General features: G+C 43.8%; 1 protein-coding gene across 1 annotated transcript in view; it reads left to right on the top strand.

Annotated features, from left to right (window-relative positions):
* LOC132581917 (myosin-3) overlaps window positions 1-16,837 on the top strand; it is a 75,998-nt gene extending 59,161 nt beyond the window's left edge. Inside the window, exons 32-41 of the mRNA XM_060253385.1 lie at window positions 5,083-5,248; window positions 9,417-9,541; window positions 9,905-10,213; window positions 10,292-10,495; window positions 10,770-10,895; window positions 13,234-13,404; window positions 13,506-13,610; window positions 13,696-13,791; window positions 13,917-14,054; window positions 16,683-16,837. Coding sequence (XP_060109368.1) covers window positions 5,083-5,248; window positions 9,417-9,541; window positions 9,905-10,213; window positions 10,292-10,495; window positions 10,770-10,895; window positions 13,234-13,404; window positions 13,506-13,610; window positions 13,696-13,791; window positions 13,917-14,054; window positions 16,683-16,706 — 1,464 coding nt within the window. The 3' untranslated portion in view covers window positions 16,707-16,837. The remainder of the gene's footprint in view (window positions 1-5,082; window positions 5,249-9,416; window positions 9,542-9,904; window positions 10,214-10,291; window positions 10,496-10,769; window positions 10,896-13,233; window positions 13,405-13,505; window positions 13,611-13,695; window positions 13,792-13,916; window positions 14,055-16,682) is intronic.
* The last annotated feature ends 773 nt before the right edge of the window (window positions 16,838-17,610 follow it).

Here is a 17,610-nt window from a genome sequence, read left to right as displayed (position 1 = left end):
GCTCTAGGTGAGTGAGTGGGCTTTTTAATGTCTGCAAAATTCTCCTTGTAAAACATGTGCTGAATTTGTACCATGGAACTTGGATACCTAATTTAACTTCTAAATCTGCTTTGGAAATAAATGAGTTTTTATTAGTTACGTCTATTATGTGTGTTACTCCCTTATTTTTCCAGACCTTGAAAGTTTCCTGATCTTGACCACGGGCAAACCAACGTTGGTTCAAAAAGGTGGTTAATGTTGATTTAAGTGGTAAAAGGTGTTTTCTAGCTTTATTCCAGATCTTTAGGGATGTTAGTACAAATTTAAAAATTTGCTGGCCTGTGAGTTGGTGAAGTCCAAAACAATTCTAGATAGTTGAGAGGTTTTGCAAAGTCTTCCTCTATAAATTGCCAGGTAAATGCAGAATGACTTGTAAAACAGTGAATTGTAGAAGCAAGATTGGCTGCTTCATAGTAAACTGAGAGGTCAGAAAAACCTAAACCTCCCTTCTTGCTGTGGCATCTTAGTGATGAGAAATTAATCTGAGGTTTTCTGAATACCCCCCAAAATTGGTTTATTGTTTTTTGCCATTTATCTAATTTGGCTTTGGAAACAGAGACAGGGAGAGCCCGAAAAAGAAATAGGAATTTCGGAAGAATGAAACTTTTAATTAGGCTAATCCTATCAGGCCAGGAGAATCCCATAGTGTTCCAGGATTTCAGTTTGTTATTTATTTATTCATAGACCTTTCCAAAATTGCATGAAAGGAGATTATTGAGATTTTGCGGGATCTGAATACCCAGACATCTCCAATGATCATCTTTCCAAACACACTGGGAATTTTTCCAGAGTCATCCTTTTACCTGGCTTTAGACATATCAGAATAAGACTGGATTTGTTGATGTTTACTTTTAGGCCAGAGATAGAATTAATGGAGGCAAAAATAAAGGATAGTTTTGGCAGGGAAGTTTCCGGGTTGGACAAAAAGATTACCAAGTCATCTGCATAGAGGCTTACTGTGTGAATCTCATTATTTATGTTGAGTCCTGTGATCCCACTATCAGAGTGGATAGCCTCAGCAAGGGGCTCTATTGCTAGAGCAAACAGTAAAGGGGACATTGGACAGCTTTGTTTGGTCCCTCTGTAGAAATGTATGTTATCACCTAGGTAGTTATTTGTTTGTATTTTAGCCATGGGATTTGAATAAATTTGTTCTTATTGCATTATGAAATTTTGGGCCTTATGAAATTTTGGGCCAAAATTCATTTCTGAACACCCAAAGTAAGTATGGGAGCTCAACACTGTCAAAGGCTTTTTGCAAGTCTATGGTTAACAAGATGGATTCCAGATTTTTAAATTTACAGTAGGAGATCACATTTAAAACTCTTTGAATATTATCCATAAGCGAGTGATTGGGCATAAAGCCAGTCTGATCTGGGTTTATATAATTTGTTACGATAGTTTGTAAATGATTAGCCAGGATTTTAGAAAAGATTTTGGCATCACAATTTAGTAAGGTGATGGGTCTGTAATTGGCTGGATTTTATAAATTTTTACCCTCTTTAGGGATTGTTACTATGTTGGCCTCATTCCATATAGAGGGCATATTTTATGAGTCTAGTATGTGACTACATACTTTGGTAAGATGAGGAGTTAGTTCAACTTTAAAAAATTTTAAAAATCCAAGGAAAATCCATCCCGGCCTGGCGCTGTTTGACATTTTAATTGTGAGATGGCATTAGATAGTTCTGCTTCAGAGATAGGTCTGTCCATAAAGTTCCAATGTTCCATGGACAGTTTTTTGACCAAATCATTTATAGAAAAGAGTCAGATATATACTCATTCATTGGAGCCGAAGAGGTATACAACAACTGATAGTAGTCCACAAAGCACTTACTAATGTTTATAGTAATCTGTGTGTCTTACATTATTAAGAGAAAATGCGATGTGATAGAACTAGCATGGAGAAATGCGATGTGATAGAACTTTTTTCCGGACTCTCCAGGCTAATATTTCGGGGGGATTTTTGCCACAACTGCTGTTTTAAGTACAACAGTTGTTTTTGGATGTTATTGGTCTCTAACGTTTCTAAAACTTTATGTTCTGCTAATAAACGTTTATAGATTTTTTTAGATCCAGTGATTTTATGTTTGATTTTAAGGTCATGGATTCTGTCAAGTAAGCCTTTAATCTTGTGGCTTTGTTCTTTTTTTAAGTGAGATGTTAAAGCAATAATCTTACCCCTCATGACTGCCTTAAAGGCATCCCAAACTACCAGAGAATCTACCGTGCCATTGTAATTTTCTTTAAAATAATTTGTTATTAGTGTTATTATTATCCTGGGTCCAGGCCTGGCTGGGCCTGGGAACAAGTCCCAGGAGGTCTTATCTTCAAAGAGGACATTCCTGCATTTGTTAGTAAAAGCGAAAGAGGCAAAGGAGGGGGTTTGCTACTTTGATGTGCCTGAGTTCAATTCATGGTTAGTAACAATTCTATGATCTGACAACTACAATAAAGAATGAATATACAATGCTTGACAGCAGGTGAGAGGTTCTGTGTCAGGCAGGTGGCTGTGGACGAGGCGGGTGGTTGGGGAGGGAAAATTGATCACCTGTCCTGTGACCCGGTTGCCAACAGTCTGTGGACTGTGGGGTAGTAGCAGTCCACAGACCGGGGGGTTGGGGACCACTGGTGACAATACTGATCTTGATAGGGCGATGGTCTGACTCAGTGTAAGGCACCTTCATGTGTTCAATATATGAACATCCCCCATTGTAAACGAGTATGCAGGTGCCTGAGATAACTTCAAGTGATACAAGAGTTCTGTCCATTAAGTTTGATCTGTGATGGCTGTTTCACACATGGAGTGACTGAGACATCTATGTTGGAGTAAGTGAGGGATGAGCAATTTGTATTTATTTATTATTTACATTTATATTCCACCCTCCCCACAAGCAGTCTCAGAGCAGATTAGATCAGACTCTAAAACATCAAATAAATTACAGATTAATTAAACAATTGAAAACAGAATATTTTAAGACAGATTTTAATATTTCTCCATATGCATGGTTTCCAGTTGGCACCACTAGTCCTCTAGGGGTCTTCTGGTTTGGACGTTGTGAGATAGTAACTTCAGCTTCAGTCAGGGCTGGTGCTGGGGGTTTTGCTGTCCTTGGCAAGGCCCCACCGCCGCCCTTCAGTGGGGGAGGGCCCCCAGTGCCTGCCCAAATGCTGGCCCCATTTGCACAACGCTGCAAACGGTGCCCCGTTCAACCTTCCCAAGGCGCAGGAAAGCTGAGTGGGGCCAGATGGCCCCATTTGTGCAACGGGCTCCTCTCGAGGAGCCCAATGTGCAAACGCTGCCCCCCTGCTCAACCTTCCTGCATTGTGGGAAAGCTGTGTGGGGAAGGATGGCCCTATTTGCACAACAGGCTCCTCTCAACCCCGCTTGACTTTCCTGCATTGCGAGAAAGTCTCAGGTGGGAGGAAGAGGTGCTGCCTCTGCCTCGCTCACAGGCTGCCACCCTGCTCAACCTTCCTGCATTGTGGGAAAGCTGTGTGGGGAAGGATGGCCCTATTTGCACAACAGGCTCCTCTCAACCCCGCTTGACTTTCCTGCATTGCGAGAAAGTCTCAGGTGGGAGGAAGAGGCGCTGCCTCTGCCTCGCTCATAGGCTGCCACCCTGTGAGGGAAGGCAGCCTGGGAGCAAGGCCAAGTTGCTTCTTTCCTCTGCCCGAAACTTGGGCAGGCAAAAGAGGCAGTGCAGAGCCAGCTGGCGTGGGGGGAGGGGGTGCCTAGTGGTGCCCTGTAGGCCATGCAATGTCCTAGGCAGCCGGCTACATGGCCTATTCCCATGCGCCGGCCATGGCTTCAGCAGGAGAGGCCTGGTGTTTTATTGGATGCCCACTGCCTCAGCCCAAGGCCTGACAGAACAGCCCTACAGGATGGTAATAAGTCCCACAGGGCTCTGATCTCAACTGGACATATGTTCCACGAGAGCACAGCCTGGGCAGCAAAAGCCCTGGCCCTGATCGAGGCTAAGTAGATGTCTTTGGTCTGCAAGGACCAAGATGTCAGATCTTGGTCCACAGAGCTCAAGGCTCTTCCAGGCAAATATGGGAAGAGGCAGCAGTCCTTCAGCTATGTCAGTCTGAGGCCACACTTGGCTTTGAAGATCAGTACCAACACCTTGATGTGGATCCAGTACTCAATCAGTAGCTGATGCAATTGGCATAATGTCAGTCGAATGTGTGCATCAGCTGGAGTTTCTGGATCAGTCGCAAGGGCACGTCCATGTAGAGTGAGTTACAGTAATCAATCCTGGAAGTGACCATGCATGGGTCACTGTAGCCAAGTCCTGTGGGGAGAGATAGGGCGATAGCTGCCTGATCTGTCAAAGATGATAAAAGACAGACCTGCCAACTGTGATCCAGGATCACCCCCAGGATCCTTATCTTTTGGGCTGGCACAAGTACAGTACCATCCAGGGTGGGCACCCTGATTCCAGATTCAACTCCTAATTTGTGAACTCATCTTCTGTTCTGGTTGCAGTGGGCCAGCCACAGTGTCACTGAGAAGAGAAAAAAAAGTTAAAGGTAGTCCCCTGTGCAAGTACTAGTCATTTCTGACTTTGGGGTGATGTTGCTTTCACAACGTTTTCACAGAAGACTTTTTATGGGGTGGTTTGTCCTTGCCTTCCCCAGTAATCTACACTTTCCCTCTCCTAGCAAGCTGGGTACTTATGTTACTAACCTCAGAAGGATGGAAGGCTGAGTCAAACTCAAGCTGGCTACCTGAACTCAGCTTCCACCGGGATTGAATTCAGGTCATGAGCATAGTTTAGGACAGCAGTACTGCAGCTTTACCCCTCTGCACCCTTCATTGGGAAGAGAAGGCTGAATTATTTCTTGAGAGAAGAGAGGGAAGAGAGGGAGAGCACTGTGGGACAGAGAGAAGTGCTTTTTTAAAAAAATATTTATTTTTAAATTATTATTGTGCTTTTGGAGAAAAATATCAGGTATAGAAGTTCCGTTAAAGCAAAAGAAAAAAAATAGGCAAAATAAATTTGGTTATTCATTAACCTGATCATATTCAATATTAAGATTCTGGCAGAATGGAAGTCAAAATATGAAGAGAGCCAGTCCGAACTGGAAGGGTCCTTAAAAGAAGCCCGTTCCTTGAGCACTGAACTCTTCAAAATGAAGAATGCTTATGAGGAAACGCTGGATCAGCTGGAAACAATCAAGCGAGAAAACAAGAATTTACAGCGTGAGTACCCTGTTTTGGTCTTTTACTTGTTGGTATTTTGACTCTAATAATAATTCATAATGCAGAGGGGTCTCAAAAGCAACCAAAGGTCCCACCTTCCTTCTGAGAACCTCTATGCCATTGTTCGACAGGCAGAAATTTCCTATCCCCTACTCTGTGCCATGATTCATGGTACTTACTGGATAATTGCTCATCTTGGTTTAACACAAAGCTGGATTAGGGTCAAGATGCAAGAATTAAAAAGGGACTCAAGGCCTAAACTAGCCATGATCTTCAAAATGTTTTAAAAAGACAAATAGGAGCACTGTGGAGTCCCATTCAGATAAAGGCGAAAGCAAGGAGGGAAAAGGGGACTTGAGCCATTCAACTATTCATAATTTTGCTCACCAGAACTGCTCCCTCCCCACCATCTTGTTGCAAAACCTGACAGTAAAGGAAATGTTTTGGGTTGAAATAGTGGGCCCAAAATGAAGCTTAACTATGGGAGTTCATTTTTGCCCACCAGATCAAAAGACAGAGGATGATTATAAAACAATGAAAGAATTAAACACAAGAACTAAACACAAGAACTGTGACATAATAGGTGATTTTAATTGATTGGGTCAATATGTGTTCAGGTGATTTTAATTGACTGGGTCAATATATGTTCAGGTAGGGAGAAAGAGATTGAGTTTCTAGACACTCTCAATGACTGTGCTAGGGAGCAGATGGTCACAGAACCTACCAGGGGTGGGGTGATCATGGACTTGGTCCTAAGTAATGCCCGAAACCTGGTGAGAGATGTAAAAGTGATTGCACCGCTTGGAAGCAGTGACCATAATGTTATTGATTTCACCATTGGTATAGATAGGGAGTTGCCTCAAAAGACCAACACAACCACTTTTAGGGGCAGAGGGAGTGATCTCACCACTCGTCTCCCAGCTAGGCACTCAGGCGCGGGGGAAGCACGCCGCCCCCTCCACAACCGGCGCCCGCGAAACGCTGGGTTTGCGGAGGGGGCGGGTGCTTTCTCCGTGCCTGTCTGCCTGGCTTCAGCTCTGACGCTTACAGCAAGTGCCAGGATCGCTCCCTCCGCCCTCCGATCCCAGCGCTTGCTTTAAGCATTAGCTGAAGCCAGGCAGACAGGCACGGAGGAAGCACCCGCCCCCTCCGCAAACCCAGCGCTTCATGAGCGCCGGCTGTGGAGGGGGCGGTGTGCTTTCTCCGTGCCTGTCTGTCTGGCTTCAGCTCTGATGCTTAAAGCAAGCGCCGGGATTGGAGGGAGCGATCCTGGCGCTTGCTGTAAGCGTCAGAGCTGGAGCCAGGCAGACAGGCGCGGGGGAAGCGCCGGGATCAGAGGCAGAGGCAGCGGATCGCCCCCCCCCCCGGAGGAAGGTATGTACCTTCGCTCCATAAGATGCACACACTTCCCCCCCCACTTTTTTTGGGGGGGGGGGAAGTGCGTCTTATGGTGCGAAAAATACGGTACTTCAGTTAATTAAAAAAAAAACACCAGATAATGCTTGGGATATTATACTATGATGTATTTCACGATAAGCTATGCCAGGGGTGGCCAACGGTAGTTCTCCAGTTGTTTTTTGCCTACAGCTCCCATCAGCCCCAGCCAGCATAGCCAATGGCTGGGGCTGATTGGAGTTGTAGGCAAAAAACATCTGGAGAGCTACCATTGGACACCCCTGAGCTATGCCATATATTGTTAATAGTGATTTTTATTTTATTGTTTTTATTTTAAATTGTACTTATTGCATTTTTCTGTATTGCATTTTTTATCAATAAACCTTATTAAAAAATAAAAAAGAATTGTTTTCCCTTGCTCCTAAAGGTCGAATCAGAACCAATGGGTTGAAATTAAATCAAAAGAGTTTCCGCCTAAACATTAAGAACTTCCTGACAGAGTGGTGTCTCATTGGAGCAGGCTTCTTCGGAAGGTGGTGGGCTCTCCTTCATTGGAGGTTTTTAAGCAGAGGCTAAATACCCTCTGACTGCAATGCCAATTCTGTGAATTAGGCAAATCAAGAGAAGGAAAGCAGGAAGTGTTGCATCAGTGCTTAGTTCTTCTGAACTTTTCTTAAACACCCAGGGAAATGCTGAGTGCCACTTTGGGGTCAGTCAGCAATCTTTCTTTAGGTCAGTTTGGCAACACATCCTAGAGGGTTGTGGGGTTTCTTTTGCCATTTTTAGGTATGAAGCAGGGGTCACTGGGTATGTGTGTAGGGGGGGAGGTATCTGTGAATTTCCTGCATTGTGCAGGGGGTTGGACTAGATGACCTTGGAGGTACCTTCCAACTCTATGATTCCATGAAAAAAATAAAAATTGAATGTACACACACACACTTCCAGCATGAGTGTATATAGGTTTGAATTGGCCAAACAGTTCTGGAGCATAATGGTTAAATGCCTTCCATTCCACTGCTCCAGCTCTGGTTTGAATCAGGGCTAAGGTTGCCAGGTCCAACTCAGGAAATATCTGAGGACTTTGAGGGTGGAGCTGGGAGACTTTCCCATTCCCTATAAAAAAACAAATCCATAAAAATATAGCAATGCAGTTCTCCTGAATACAGGCTTCATTTCTTCCTCCTCTTTTTTGCCTTCTTCCAGCAGCTGCATGTCCACTAATTGAAAGTGAAAACACACACTCACAAAGCAGCTAAAATAAAAAGTTTGCAAGCCCACACTTTTGTGATCTCCCTGGGACAATTATATAGATCACTATTCACAGGAGTTGCTAAATGTAACAGTCTGTTGTTTTTCAACCAACTTCTTCAGTCTAATAAAGGCAATTAATGTAAGTAAGGAGAGAGAGGTCTAGGGGGTAGAGGTCTAGGGAGTAGAGAGCCAGTTTGGTGTAGTGGTTAAGTATGCGGACTCTTATCTGAGAGAATTGGGTTTGATTCCCCACTTACAGCTGCTGAAATGGCCTTGGGTTAGCCATAGCTATCACAGGAGTTGTCCTTGAAAAGGCAATTGCTGTGAGTGCCCTCTCAGCACCACCCACCTCACAGGGTGTCTGTTGTGGGGGGGGGGAAGGTATAGGAGATTGTAAGCTGCTCTGATCCAGAGAGAAGGGCGGGGTATAAATCTGCTGTCTTCTCCTCCTCCATCCATACTATAATGAGGTTCTAAACTCTTTACTATCTTTTTTTTTTAATGCATTGTACTATACCACATGCAATGAATGCAAAACAAATAGAGGGATCATGCTGTCTCCGTCTCTCACACAGTTACCAGGAAGATCCATGGAGCTCTGCCTGTTCTCCTCCCCAGCTTTAGTATTGCTGAGATTTAAAGGCACACAAACATTCCAGAACACAAGCAGTTTGCAAGCTTCTAAAGATCAAAGGGCATGTCATGGCTGTTGGGGTGGGGCTTCCCTCCACTGGCCAGGTGGCTGGTGGCAGCGAGGAGCCTGCAAAACTAGGGGATCCCTCACTCGGACCCGGGAGCTAGCAAGCCTAATCAGGGCCCAGAACTGGTGCTATTTCACTTTTTGAATTGCTGGGACCTATTGCTGGTCTCCCACCTAACCTCTTGTTCAGCAGATCCAGTGTCTTATCATGAAAGAGTGCCCTCTAGTGTTGAGTCCCTTGAGATAAAAATGTTGAATTTCTCATGCTATCAATCAAAAGTGACCGTTCCAAACATGGGCAGTTCAGAAATAACCAGATATTGCTAATGGCTATTTTCAGAAATGACCATTTTGTTCAGAGAGGTTGTGAATACTGGTATGACAACAAAGAACTGATTATCACAATACAAGTTTCTCCACATGGATACAAGTTTCTCCAGGGGAACGTGTTCTCATGGTCATATATCATGCACAAACCAGATAATGATGGGTATAATAGGCAGAATTTGCTAGATTTCAGTGACTAGAAAAATGAACTGCAGGATTTGCTACTGATTATGTCTGTGATTCCATGGTTCACACATTATATTTGCCTATAGAAATGCATGCCTGAGTATGGCTGGGAATCCCTTTATGCAAAAAAAAAAAAAAAAGTACAAACAGAGCTGGTGGGGCAAAGGGAATTTTTTCTTAAACTGACTTTCAATCCTGGTTCTGTGCAACAGCTTTTCACATACGCATTTTTCAGCGTTTGCGCAATCTCAGTAACTCTAGAGGCATTTAATTTTTCAGCCATTTCTGTGTATCTTTTAAATTATCTAGAAGAAATAGCTGATCTTACAGAGCAAATTGCTGAAAATGGCAAAACAATCCATGAACTCGAGAAGGCCAAGAAGCAGATAGAAGTGGAGAAATCTGACATGCAGATGGCTCTAGAGGAAGCAGAGGTAAGGTATCAAGTGAAGGAAGGGAACACATATCGTCATTAGCAACCATGCTTCTGTCCGGCCCGTTTGGTTCGATTGGAGTTATTGATTCATTGCAGCCACATTGGACCTGACCTGAACCTAGTTTCTTCCCATTAGCTCAGTAGATGGGCCCCACAGAATGACTTAGCATGATTTTAATGCAGCATGGACATCTCCCATGCCTCATCATGCCTACTGTGTTGGAAAGCGTCTCCAATGAACTTCCAGTTAATATTAATGCATTAACTATCTAAGTAAATTTTCCACATTATGGTAATTTCAAGAATATGCCTGGAACCAAATCACACTTCTTAATTTATTTTCCAATGTTTTCTTCTGTAGGCAGCTCTTGAACACGAGGAGGCCAAAATACTCCGCATTCAGCTTGAGCTGACCCAGGTGAAATCTGAAATTGATAGAAAGATTGCTGAGAAAGATGAAGAAATCGACCAGTTAAAGAGGAACCACCAGAGAACTGTGGACACAATGCAAAGTGCTCTGGATGCAGAAATACGGAGCAGGAATGAAGCTATGCGGATTAAGAAGAAGATGGAAGGGGATCTGAATGAAATGGAAGTTCAGCTGAGCCATGCCAACCGCCTAGCAGCTGAGACGCAGAAACACCTCAGGAATGTCCAGGGGCAGCTCAAGGTAATCTTTACTACAAGAGGTATGCAGTTATTTTCCTAAAAGACTGACACCAGTGAACATGTTGTTGTTTGTGCTTAGGATACTCAGCTGCATCTGGATGATGCCCTCCGAGGTCAAGAAGATCTGAAAGAGCAATTGGCCATGGTTGAACGAAGGGCTAACTTGATGCAAGCTGAAATTGAGGAGCTCAGGGCAGCTCTGGAACAGACAGAAAGGGGCAGGAAAATAGCTGAACAAGAACTCCTGGATGCCACTGAGCGTGTGCAACTCCTACACACACAGGTATGTATTATATCTTTAGTGATCTAAAATGTGCATTTCTGGATCAGACCAAAGGTCCATTTGCTCCAGCATTCTGTGTCCAGCAGTGGCTACCCAGATGGTCCACAGAAGTCCACAAGCAGGGCATAGTTGTGATAGCCATCCTCTGTTAATAGTCTTTAACATCTGATCACCTGAAGTATACTGCCTTTGAGTTTGTCAGGAGTAATTTCATCATGATTGCTACAAATTGCTAAAAAGACACAAAAGTATACTCATTCTGTCTCTCCTTCAGAACACCAGCCTGATTAACACAAAGAAGAAGCTGGAAACTGATATTTCCCAACTTCAAAGTGAAGTAGAAGATGCCATTAAAGAGGCCAGGAATGCAGAAGATAAGGCCAAGAAGGCAATTACAGATGTAAGGCTTCATGTTTCTCTTTTAGTGTTTGCCAAAACGTTTCCTCTTATTAGCAAGTTGGTGGTATGAGCTTATTCAAAGATGAGCAAAAAACCCCAGACTACTGAGGCATTCATCACAAGACAAGCGAGTTTGTATGCTGGTGAGAATCACAAGTGGCCAATGTTCCCTCTAAGCCCCACAGTCTTGTGAGCAGAAATTCTACCTGGTTAGTGAAAAAAGCTAGTAGCATCAAAGTTATGAGCAAGTCTACATTTGACTATCGCATAGAATAGTTTTTAGAAGATTATTTCCATAACTTTGTAGCCTTTGGGGACCATTATAGTCAGTGGGCCCTATAAGCTATAGTGAAGAACCAATCTGAGTCTCTGGGGGGCCTTTTATTTTAGAAGAAGCACCAAATTTGCAGCATAGCTGCTGGTGCCTCTTTTCAAAAGGTTTCAAAAAGTTTGGAACAGGGGGGCCAATTCTCTGGACCTCAGAAGGAGGTGCCCCATCCGCCATTGTTTCCAGTGTTTCCTTGTAGGCAGAAGTAAAAATACCTGAGCTTCCTGTGAAAATCTTGAGCACCAGCACCACCTAGTGCAGCTTAGAGGGAACTATGCAAGTGGCCTCTAACCATTCAAATCTTGCTAACTTAAAAACCAGCCTAAGATATTAAAACAAAAGTATGCTTGCAAAGACAGGGGACAAAGCAAATAACATTTTCAGGCTGCAAGAGAGAAATTCTAAATACAACACTGAGCTGAAAGCCTAAACCCCAAAGCAACCTTGGTAAAAACAGATATTCTACTATGAAGAAGTTTACAGCCAGCGATCCAGAAAAATGAAATGCATGGCTTATAATGAATGAGTCTTGTAGCTATAACATTGGCTTCAATCAGACAAGCATTTTGGCCCATCATAGTCACCCCCGGATGTAATGTGCATGATCACACATGCACATCTATTCCCTGCAGCCCACTTATCCTTACCTCATGGTAGGATGGCCTGGGGATGGGGTAAATACCCACTAGGAACTTCCCAGCGGCAAAGTCCTTCTGGCACTTCCATGGCATGTTCCCAGTCGTCTGATTGGCCCAGGGATGCCATTCATGCACAGGAGTGGTGTAATCACTCCACCCTGCATATACGCAGCCCATGCTTCAGCTGCTGGGTAGGTGGCCATCTGTTCATCACAGTGCATCCAGGATCAGCTTTTTTAAACCTGAGAGACTACCGTGGCTAACTTCCCATCTGTTTGCACCCATAGACTCATGAGTTAAATTCTGTGCAATTTGCCTCTTATTTCTTTCACTTTTGGCTAACATGTTGGGCCCAGTGTGATTCTGTATACTTTGCTAGCCATACTTTCAGCCCCTTCCTTGGGCGAGAGTGCCTGCCCAGACTGTATAGCAAATAAATTGACAAATTTCAGCTTTACAAGACAGTCTTTTAAAAAGCTCAGTCTTGTTACTCAGAATGCATACATTTGAAAATAGTGGGGACACTGTTAACATATCCGGTTGAGAAAAACTATGCCTGTTGAATTTTTGCCTTCTGTGAGGAAAAATGGAGACAAGAGTACTGTCATTCAAATATGGGATCTAAAAATATCTTATACACTGGTATAACTTTAGCCATAACTCTTTTCCGTGAGGCAATTACATGCAGTTGGGAAATTCATGTGAATGACTTAGCAGATTGCCAATTTCATGATGGCTATTACCACTTACATGGAACTCCCAGCCACACTGAATCACCATACAGAAAAGCTGTTCCCTTACCTGTCTTTCTATCTGTACATGCTTTTGAAGTGTGCCACACACTCATACTATGAAATGTGATACTATGCTTCTACTAGAGCCAGTTTGGTGTAGTGGTGAAGTGCGCAGACTCTTATCTGGGAAAACCGGGTTTGATTCCCCACTCCTCCACTTGCACCTGCTAGCATGGCCTTGGGTCAGCCAGAGCTCTGGTAGAGGTTGTCCTTGAAAGGGCAGCTGCTGTGAGAGCCCTCTCAGCCCCACCTACCTCACAGGGTGTCTGTTGTGGGGGGAGAAGATATAGGAGATTGTAAGCCGCTCTGAGTCTCTGATTCAGAAAGAAGGGCGGGATATAAATCTGCAGTCTTCTTCTTCTTCTACTATTATAAAGGTACTCTGGAAATGTTCCTATACCATATTATATGGTTAGCCCAGCAGGTTGATAGCTTGATTCAGTTGGTTCATTCATTAGACCTTGTTATATTGTTTCTGGGATCAAAACTTAACCTTTCAAACTGAGTTGAGTAAAGCCTTTGTTCTTACTATACTTCTTTTGACACTTGTTAATTCAAATCTATTGTGTATGTTTCAAGGCAGCCATGATGGCAGAAGAGCTTAAGAAAGAGCAAGATACCAGCGCCCATCTGGAAAGAATGAAAAAGAATCTGGATCAAACAGTGAAGGATTTGCAGCTTCGCCTGGATGAGGCAGAACAGCTTGCCTTAAAAGGAGGAAAGAAACAGATCCAGAAAATGGAGGCCAGGGTATACACTGGAACCAAAGGTGGGAGGGTGACACACAGCTCTCCACTGTTCAGGACCTCCTGACTCAGATTTGCCAAGCCATGTCTCATTTGACCTCCTAGATCCGAGAGCTGGAGTCTGAACTTGAGGGAGAGCAGAAGCGAGCTACAGAAGCCATCAAAGGTATTCGCAAGTATGAACGGCGAATCAAAGAAATGACTTTCCAGGTAACAGGAATACCAAGCATCTTGCATCGTAGTACCCCTTCCCCTTGACAGTGCTCAGCATCACCTGATATGCTGCTACTTCTAGGGTGAAGAGGACAGAAAGAATGTGATCAGGCTACAGGATTTGGTGGATAAACTTCAACTGAAAGTCAAATCTTACAAGAGACAAGCAGAGGAAGCCGTGAGTTATTCAAAAGACACAAGTGTCCTTTTTTTGCCATTTGAAAAATATGACTTTGATAATAGAGGGTTTTTTTTTTAACTTTTGGGGCTGACTTCTTTTGTATGGTTCCTTTCTGGTTGTAGGATGAACAATCCAATGTCCATCTGTCCAAATTCAGAAAAGCACAACACGAGCTGGAAGAGGCTGAGGAGAGGGCTGATATTGCTGAGTCTCAGGTCAACAAGCTCCGAGCAAAGACCAGAGAGGTTTCTACCACAAAAGTAAGTGTGTTTGTTCACATCAGACATGAAACAGTGTTTTCCATTGGCAGGATGCGGTTGTTGCAGTGGAAATCTGAGACTCCTAGTGAGGAAGCAGAGAGCATCCTCTACTACAAGTATTGCGCAGAGTGAACCCATGAAGTTGCTTTGTACTGAATGAGATCATTGGAGTATCAGTAGTGTCTATTCTTACTGGCTAGGTCTCTCTTTCTCATCACCTTCTACCTGATCCTTTAACTGGAGATGTGGGGGACCAATACTCCCTCTAAGCTGTGGAGTCTGACGAGCAAAAATTCTACTTTGCGAGCTACTGGTATTGTCTAGAGTGAGTGATTTGGCTACTACATAAATTAGTGCGCTCTGGGGCCATCCTTCCTGAGCAAAGACAAAAATGCGTGAGCTGGAGGCTTAAAAACTGTGAGCTAGCTCACACTAACTCAGCTTAGAGGGAACATTGCTGGGGACAAAACCTGAGACCTTTGGTATGCAAAACAGATGCTCTACCACCGATTTATTTATTATTTATTTTATTTTATCAAATTTATATCCCGCCCTCCCCTGGCGGGCTCAGGGCACCTAACAACAGCAAATTAACCATATAAAATATTAAAAACAGATTACACAATAAAACCAACCAATACGGTTTACAATAATTTAAGACCAAGATGTGTGTTTCCAATTGCTCTGAATGATCATGCTTCACTTATGGCGCTTCAGTGGGATTATCGGTGCTGTGGGGTAACAGCTACCTCCCTTCAGCCTCTAAAGGCAAGTTTAAATATCTCAGTTTTACAGGCCCTGCAGAATTGCGGCAGGTCCCGCAGGGCCCTGATGTTTTCAGGTAAGGCATTCCACAGAGCCGGAGCTACTACTACTGGGAATGCTCTGGCTCTGGTGGTAGGCAGTCAAGCGTCTTTTGGTCTGGGGATCTTGAGGAGATGTTGGGACCCCGAACAAAGTGCTCTCTGGGGCACATATGGGGAGAGGCGGTCCTGAAGGTAGGCAGGTCCCAGGCCGTATAGGGCTTTAAAGGTTATAACCAGCACCTTGAAGCGAATCTGGAATGCCATGGGCAGCCAGTGCAATGCTTCCAGCACAGGTTGAATGTGCACCCGTACAGGTAGCTCCATTAACAACCTGGCTGTTGCATTTTGAACCAGCTGCAGCCTCCAAATTTAAGTCAAGGGCAGCCCTATGTAGAGGGCATTACAGTAGTCAATTCCACTGCCCCTTCCAATGGGGTAAGCAACATGCCACACTAACATTTGGGGGTTTGCTCTCTTTATGGCCTCAGCACTTGTGGAAATAATCAAATTAGGCCAGAAAGACCGAATTATTTATTAATTGTTTATTAATTAAAACATTTATACCCTGCCTTTCCTCATGGCTCAAGGCAGCTTACAATAATAGTTAAATCACCCCCAGCTAAAACCAAAGTTCAAATAGCAAACCCTCCCCTGCACCACTCAACCCCCCCCCCCTTCCTGCCTTAAAAGTTGCCTGCGCTCTAAAGTCTTGGCAAATCAGAGGCCTGATAACTGCCTATTTCAGGGCTTAGGGAGACCCCCTCAATCAGAGAGGTTGGTGCTTTTCAGTAATGGTTCTGATACCTTTTCCCAGCAAGATGTTAAAAGCCAAGATGGGCAGGGGTCCAGAGCACAAGGGGTGGCCCTCACACTTGCAAGGATCCTGTCAACATCCCACACACAAACCTGCAAACTCGGCAACCGGTCTATAAACTGACTGTAACATGAGAATAGCCCAGGTGTGCAGGACAGGCATGCTGAAGGGGCCTTCAGGAGTGATTCTATTTCATCCCCATATGGAGGCTCTGCACACATTTGTGTGAATAAGGCATCACAATAGCTGAACTTGAATTAGTGTTAAAGGGCACCATGGAGACTCCGGAGACGGGTTGCTGATGTTTATATGATGTTTATAAAACTGTTATGACAAGTGGCTTTTCCCTGTTTTGCCTTGGGACTTTAGATGGCCTCGCTGCTGAAGCAAAACAGGCAAAACTTCTAGTCAAAATGTGGAATAGCTCCACGTCAGCTCGGGGAGGACAATAAAGCGAGCCACTAACAAGTTTCGCCTCCCAAGGGACTCTATTATTTACTCTATAGCTGAGTGGTCTGCCCTGACCAAGCTTCTGTCCAGGTTACTTTTTTTTTTTTAAGTACATGGGAAAGAGAGGGGAAGAAACAGCAGACCACCTCTCCCTACAGAGGCATGGCTGTGCTTTACTGTGTAGAAAAGCACTGGATTGTCAAATTCTGATTTATTTTTAATCGATTGAATGTAAACAGCCTGAATATTCTTATTGAAGCAAGAATAGTGACTTGCTAGTGTGTGATGTGCCATAAAGTTGCAGCTGACTTATGGCAACCTCAGCGAGGGACTTTCAAGGCAAGTGGGAAGCAGAGGCGGTTTGCTGCTGCCTGCCTCCGCAGAGTCTTGCTTGGTGGTCTCCCTTCCAAGTACTGACCCTGCTTAGTTTCTGATATTTGACAATATTGGGCTATACCCTGGCACTGTCTGTCACAAGAATAGTGACTGCTCCTGCGTATTTTCTCCAAAAATATAATTTGAATCAAACTGGGATTTTTTGTTTTTGTGTTTTGGCAGGTGGTGATAGAAAGTGAAGAATGAATCTACTGCGGTATCAAACCTGGGAATGTATGCAAAATGTATATGTCCCCTGATTTTTTTGAATGCTATCGTAGTCCTGTAGTCTTTCCTTACTGATTCCAGTAGAAAATAAATTGTGCTTTGCTTAAAAACGCAGTGAGATTGTTCTTTGTGATACTGCCTGATCCAATGCTCCTACAGCACTGTTTTTCAGAAGAATTAATTGTTTTCCTATGTTTCTGCTATGTTTCTTTAAGGAGAAGTATAATTTTGATCTGTGAGCAAACATTCAGAAAAGGGGAGTGTTATATTTATGACCAGATCAGTTAACTCATCTATGTTGTGAGTCATTCCTTACTGTCTAAACTGCAAATGTTGGTCAAAAGACTGAATTTGTAATCTTGTTACCAATTCAGCATATCTGAGGAACAGCAGAGATCGCCAACAGGGCATGATTCACATCTTTGGTGCTGAATTGTAGACACTCTACAGTGTGGAAAACCAACATTTTCTCTCTCTGTCTCTCTGTCTCTCTCTCTCTTCCCTTCCTTCCCCTGGGCCCAATACACTTTCCCTTCAGTCATACAGCAGCTGAAGGTCAAGGGAATTCTGAATTCCCCAGGAGCCCTGATTTAGCTCAAAATAGTAGTGTGATGAGAGGAGAGGCCTTTCCTTCCTTGGCATTTTCCTGAGCTGTAATTGCCCCAGCAGGAAGTAATTTTCATAAATCTGGAGCTGCATGCACTTGGAGTAGTCCATGTGTAGATTCAAAGTTATGTGCAGTTCCACAGTTATGCAAATAACTCCCTGAAGCTGTTTCAGCTTGAGTAAATGCCATTTAAGGGAAGGTGGGAGCCTCTCTGCCCTTTATGATGCAGTTCTGAGCTGAATCAGGGCTCTTGGAGAGCCTAACAATGCCTTTCTC

The sequence above is a fragment of the Heteronotia binoei genome, chromosome 13 (assembly GCF_032191835.1).
Source record: "Heteronotia binoei isolate CCM8104 ecotype False Entrance Well chromosome 13, APGP_CSIRO_Hbin_v1, whole genome shotgun sequence".
In the NCBI taxonomy this organism is placed as follows: domain Eukaryota; kingdom Metazoa; phylum Chordata; class Lepidosauria; order Squamata; family Gekkonidae; genus Heteronotia; species Heteronotia binoei.
Note: the sequence above shows the minus strand (reverse complement) of the source record. Positions and strands in the feature narration are given on the sequence as shown.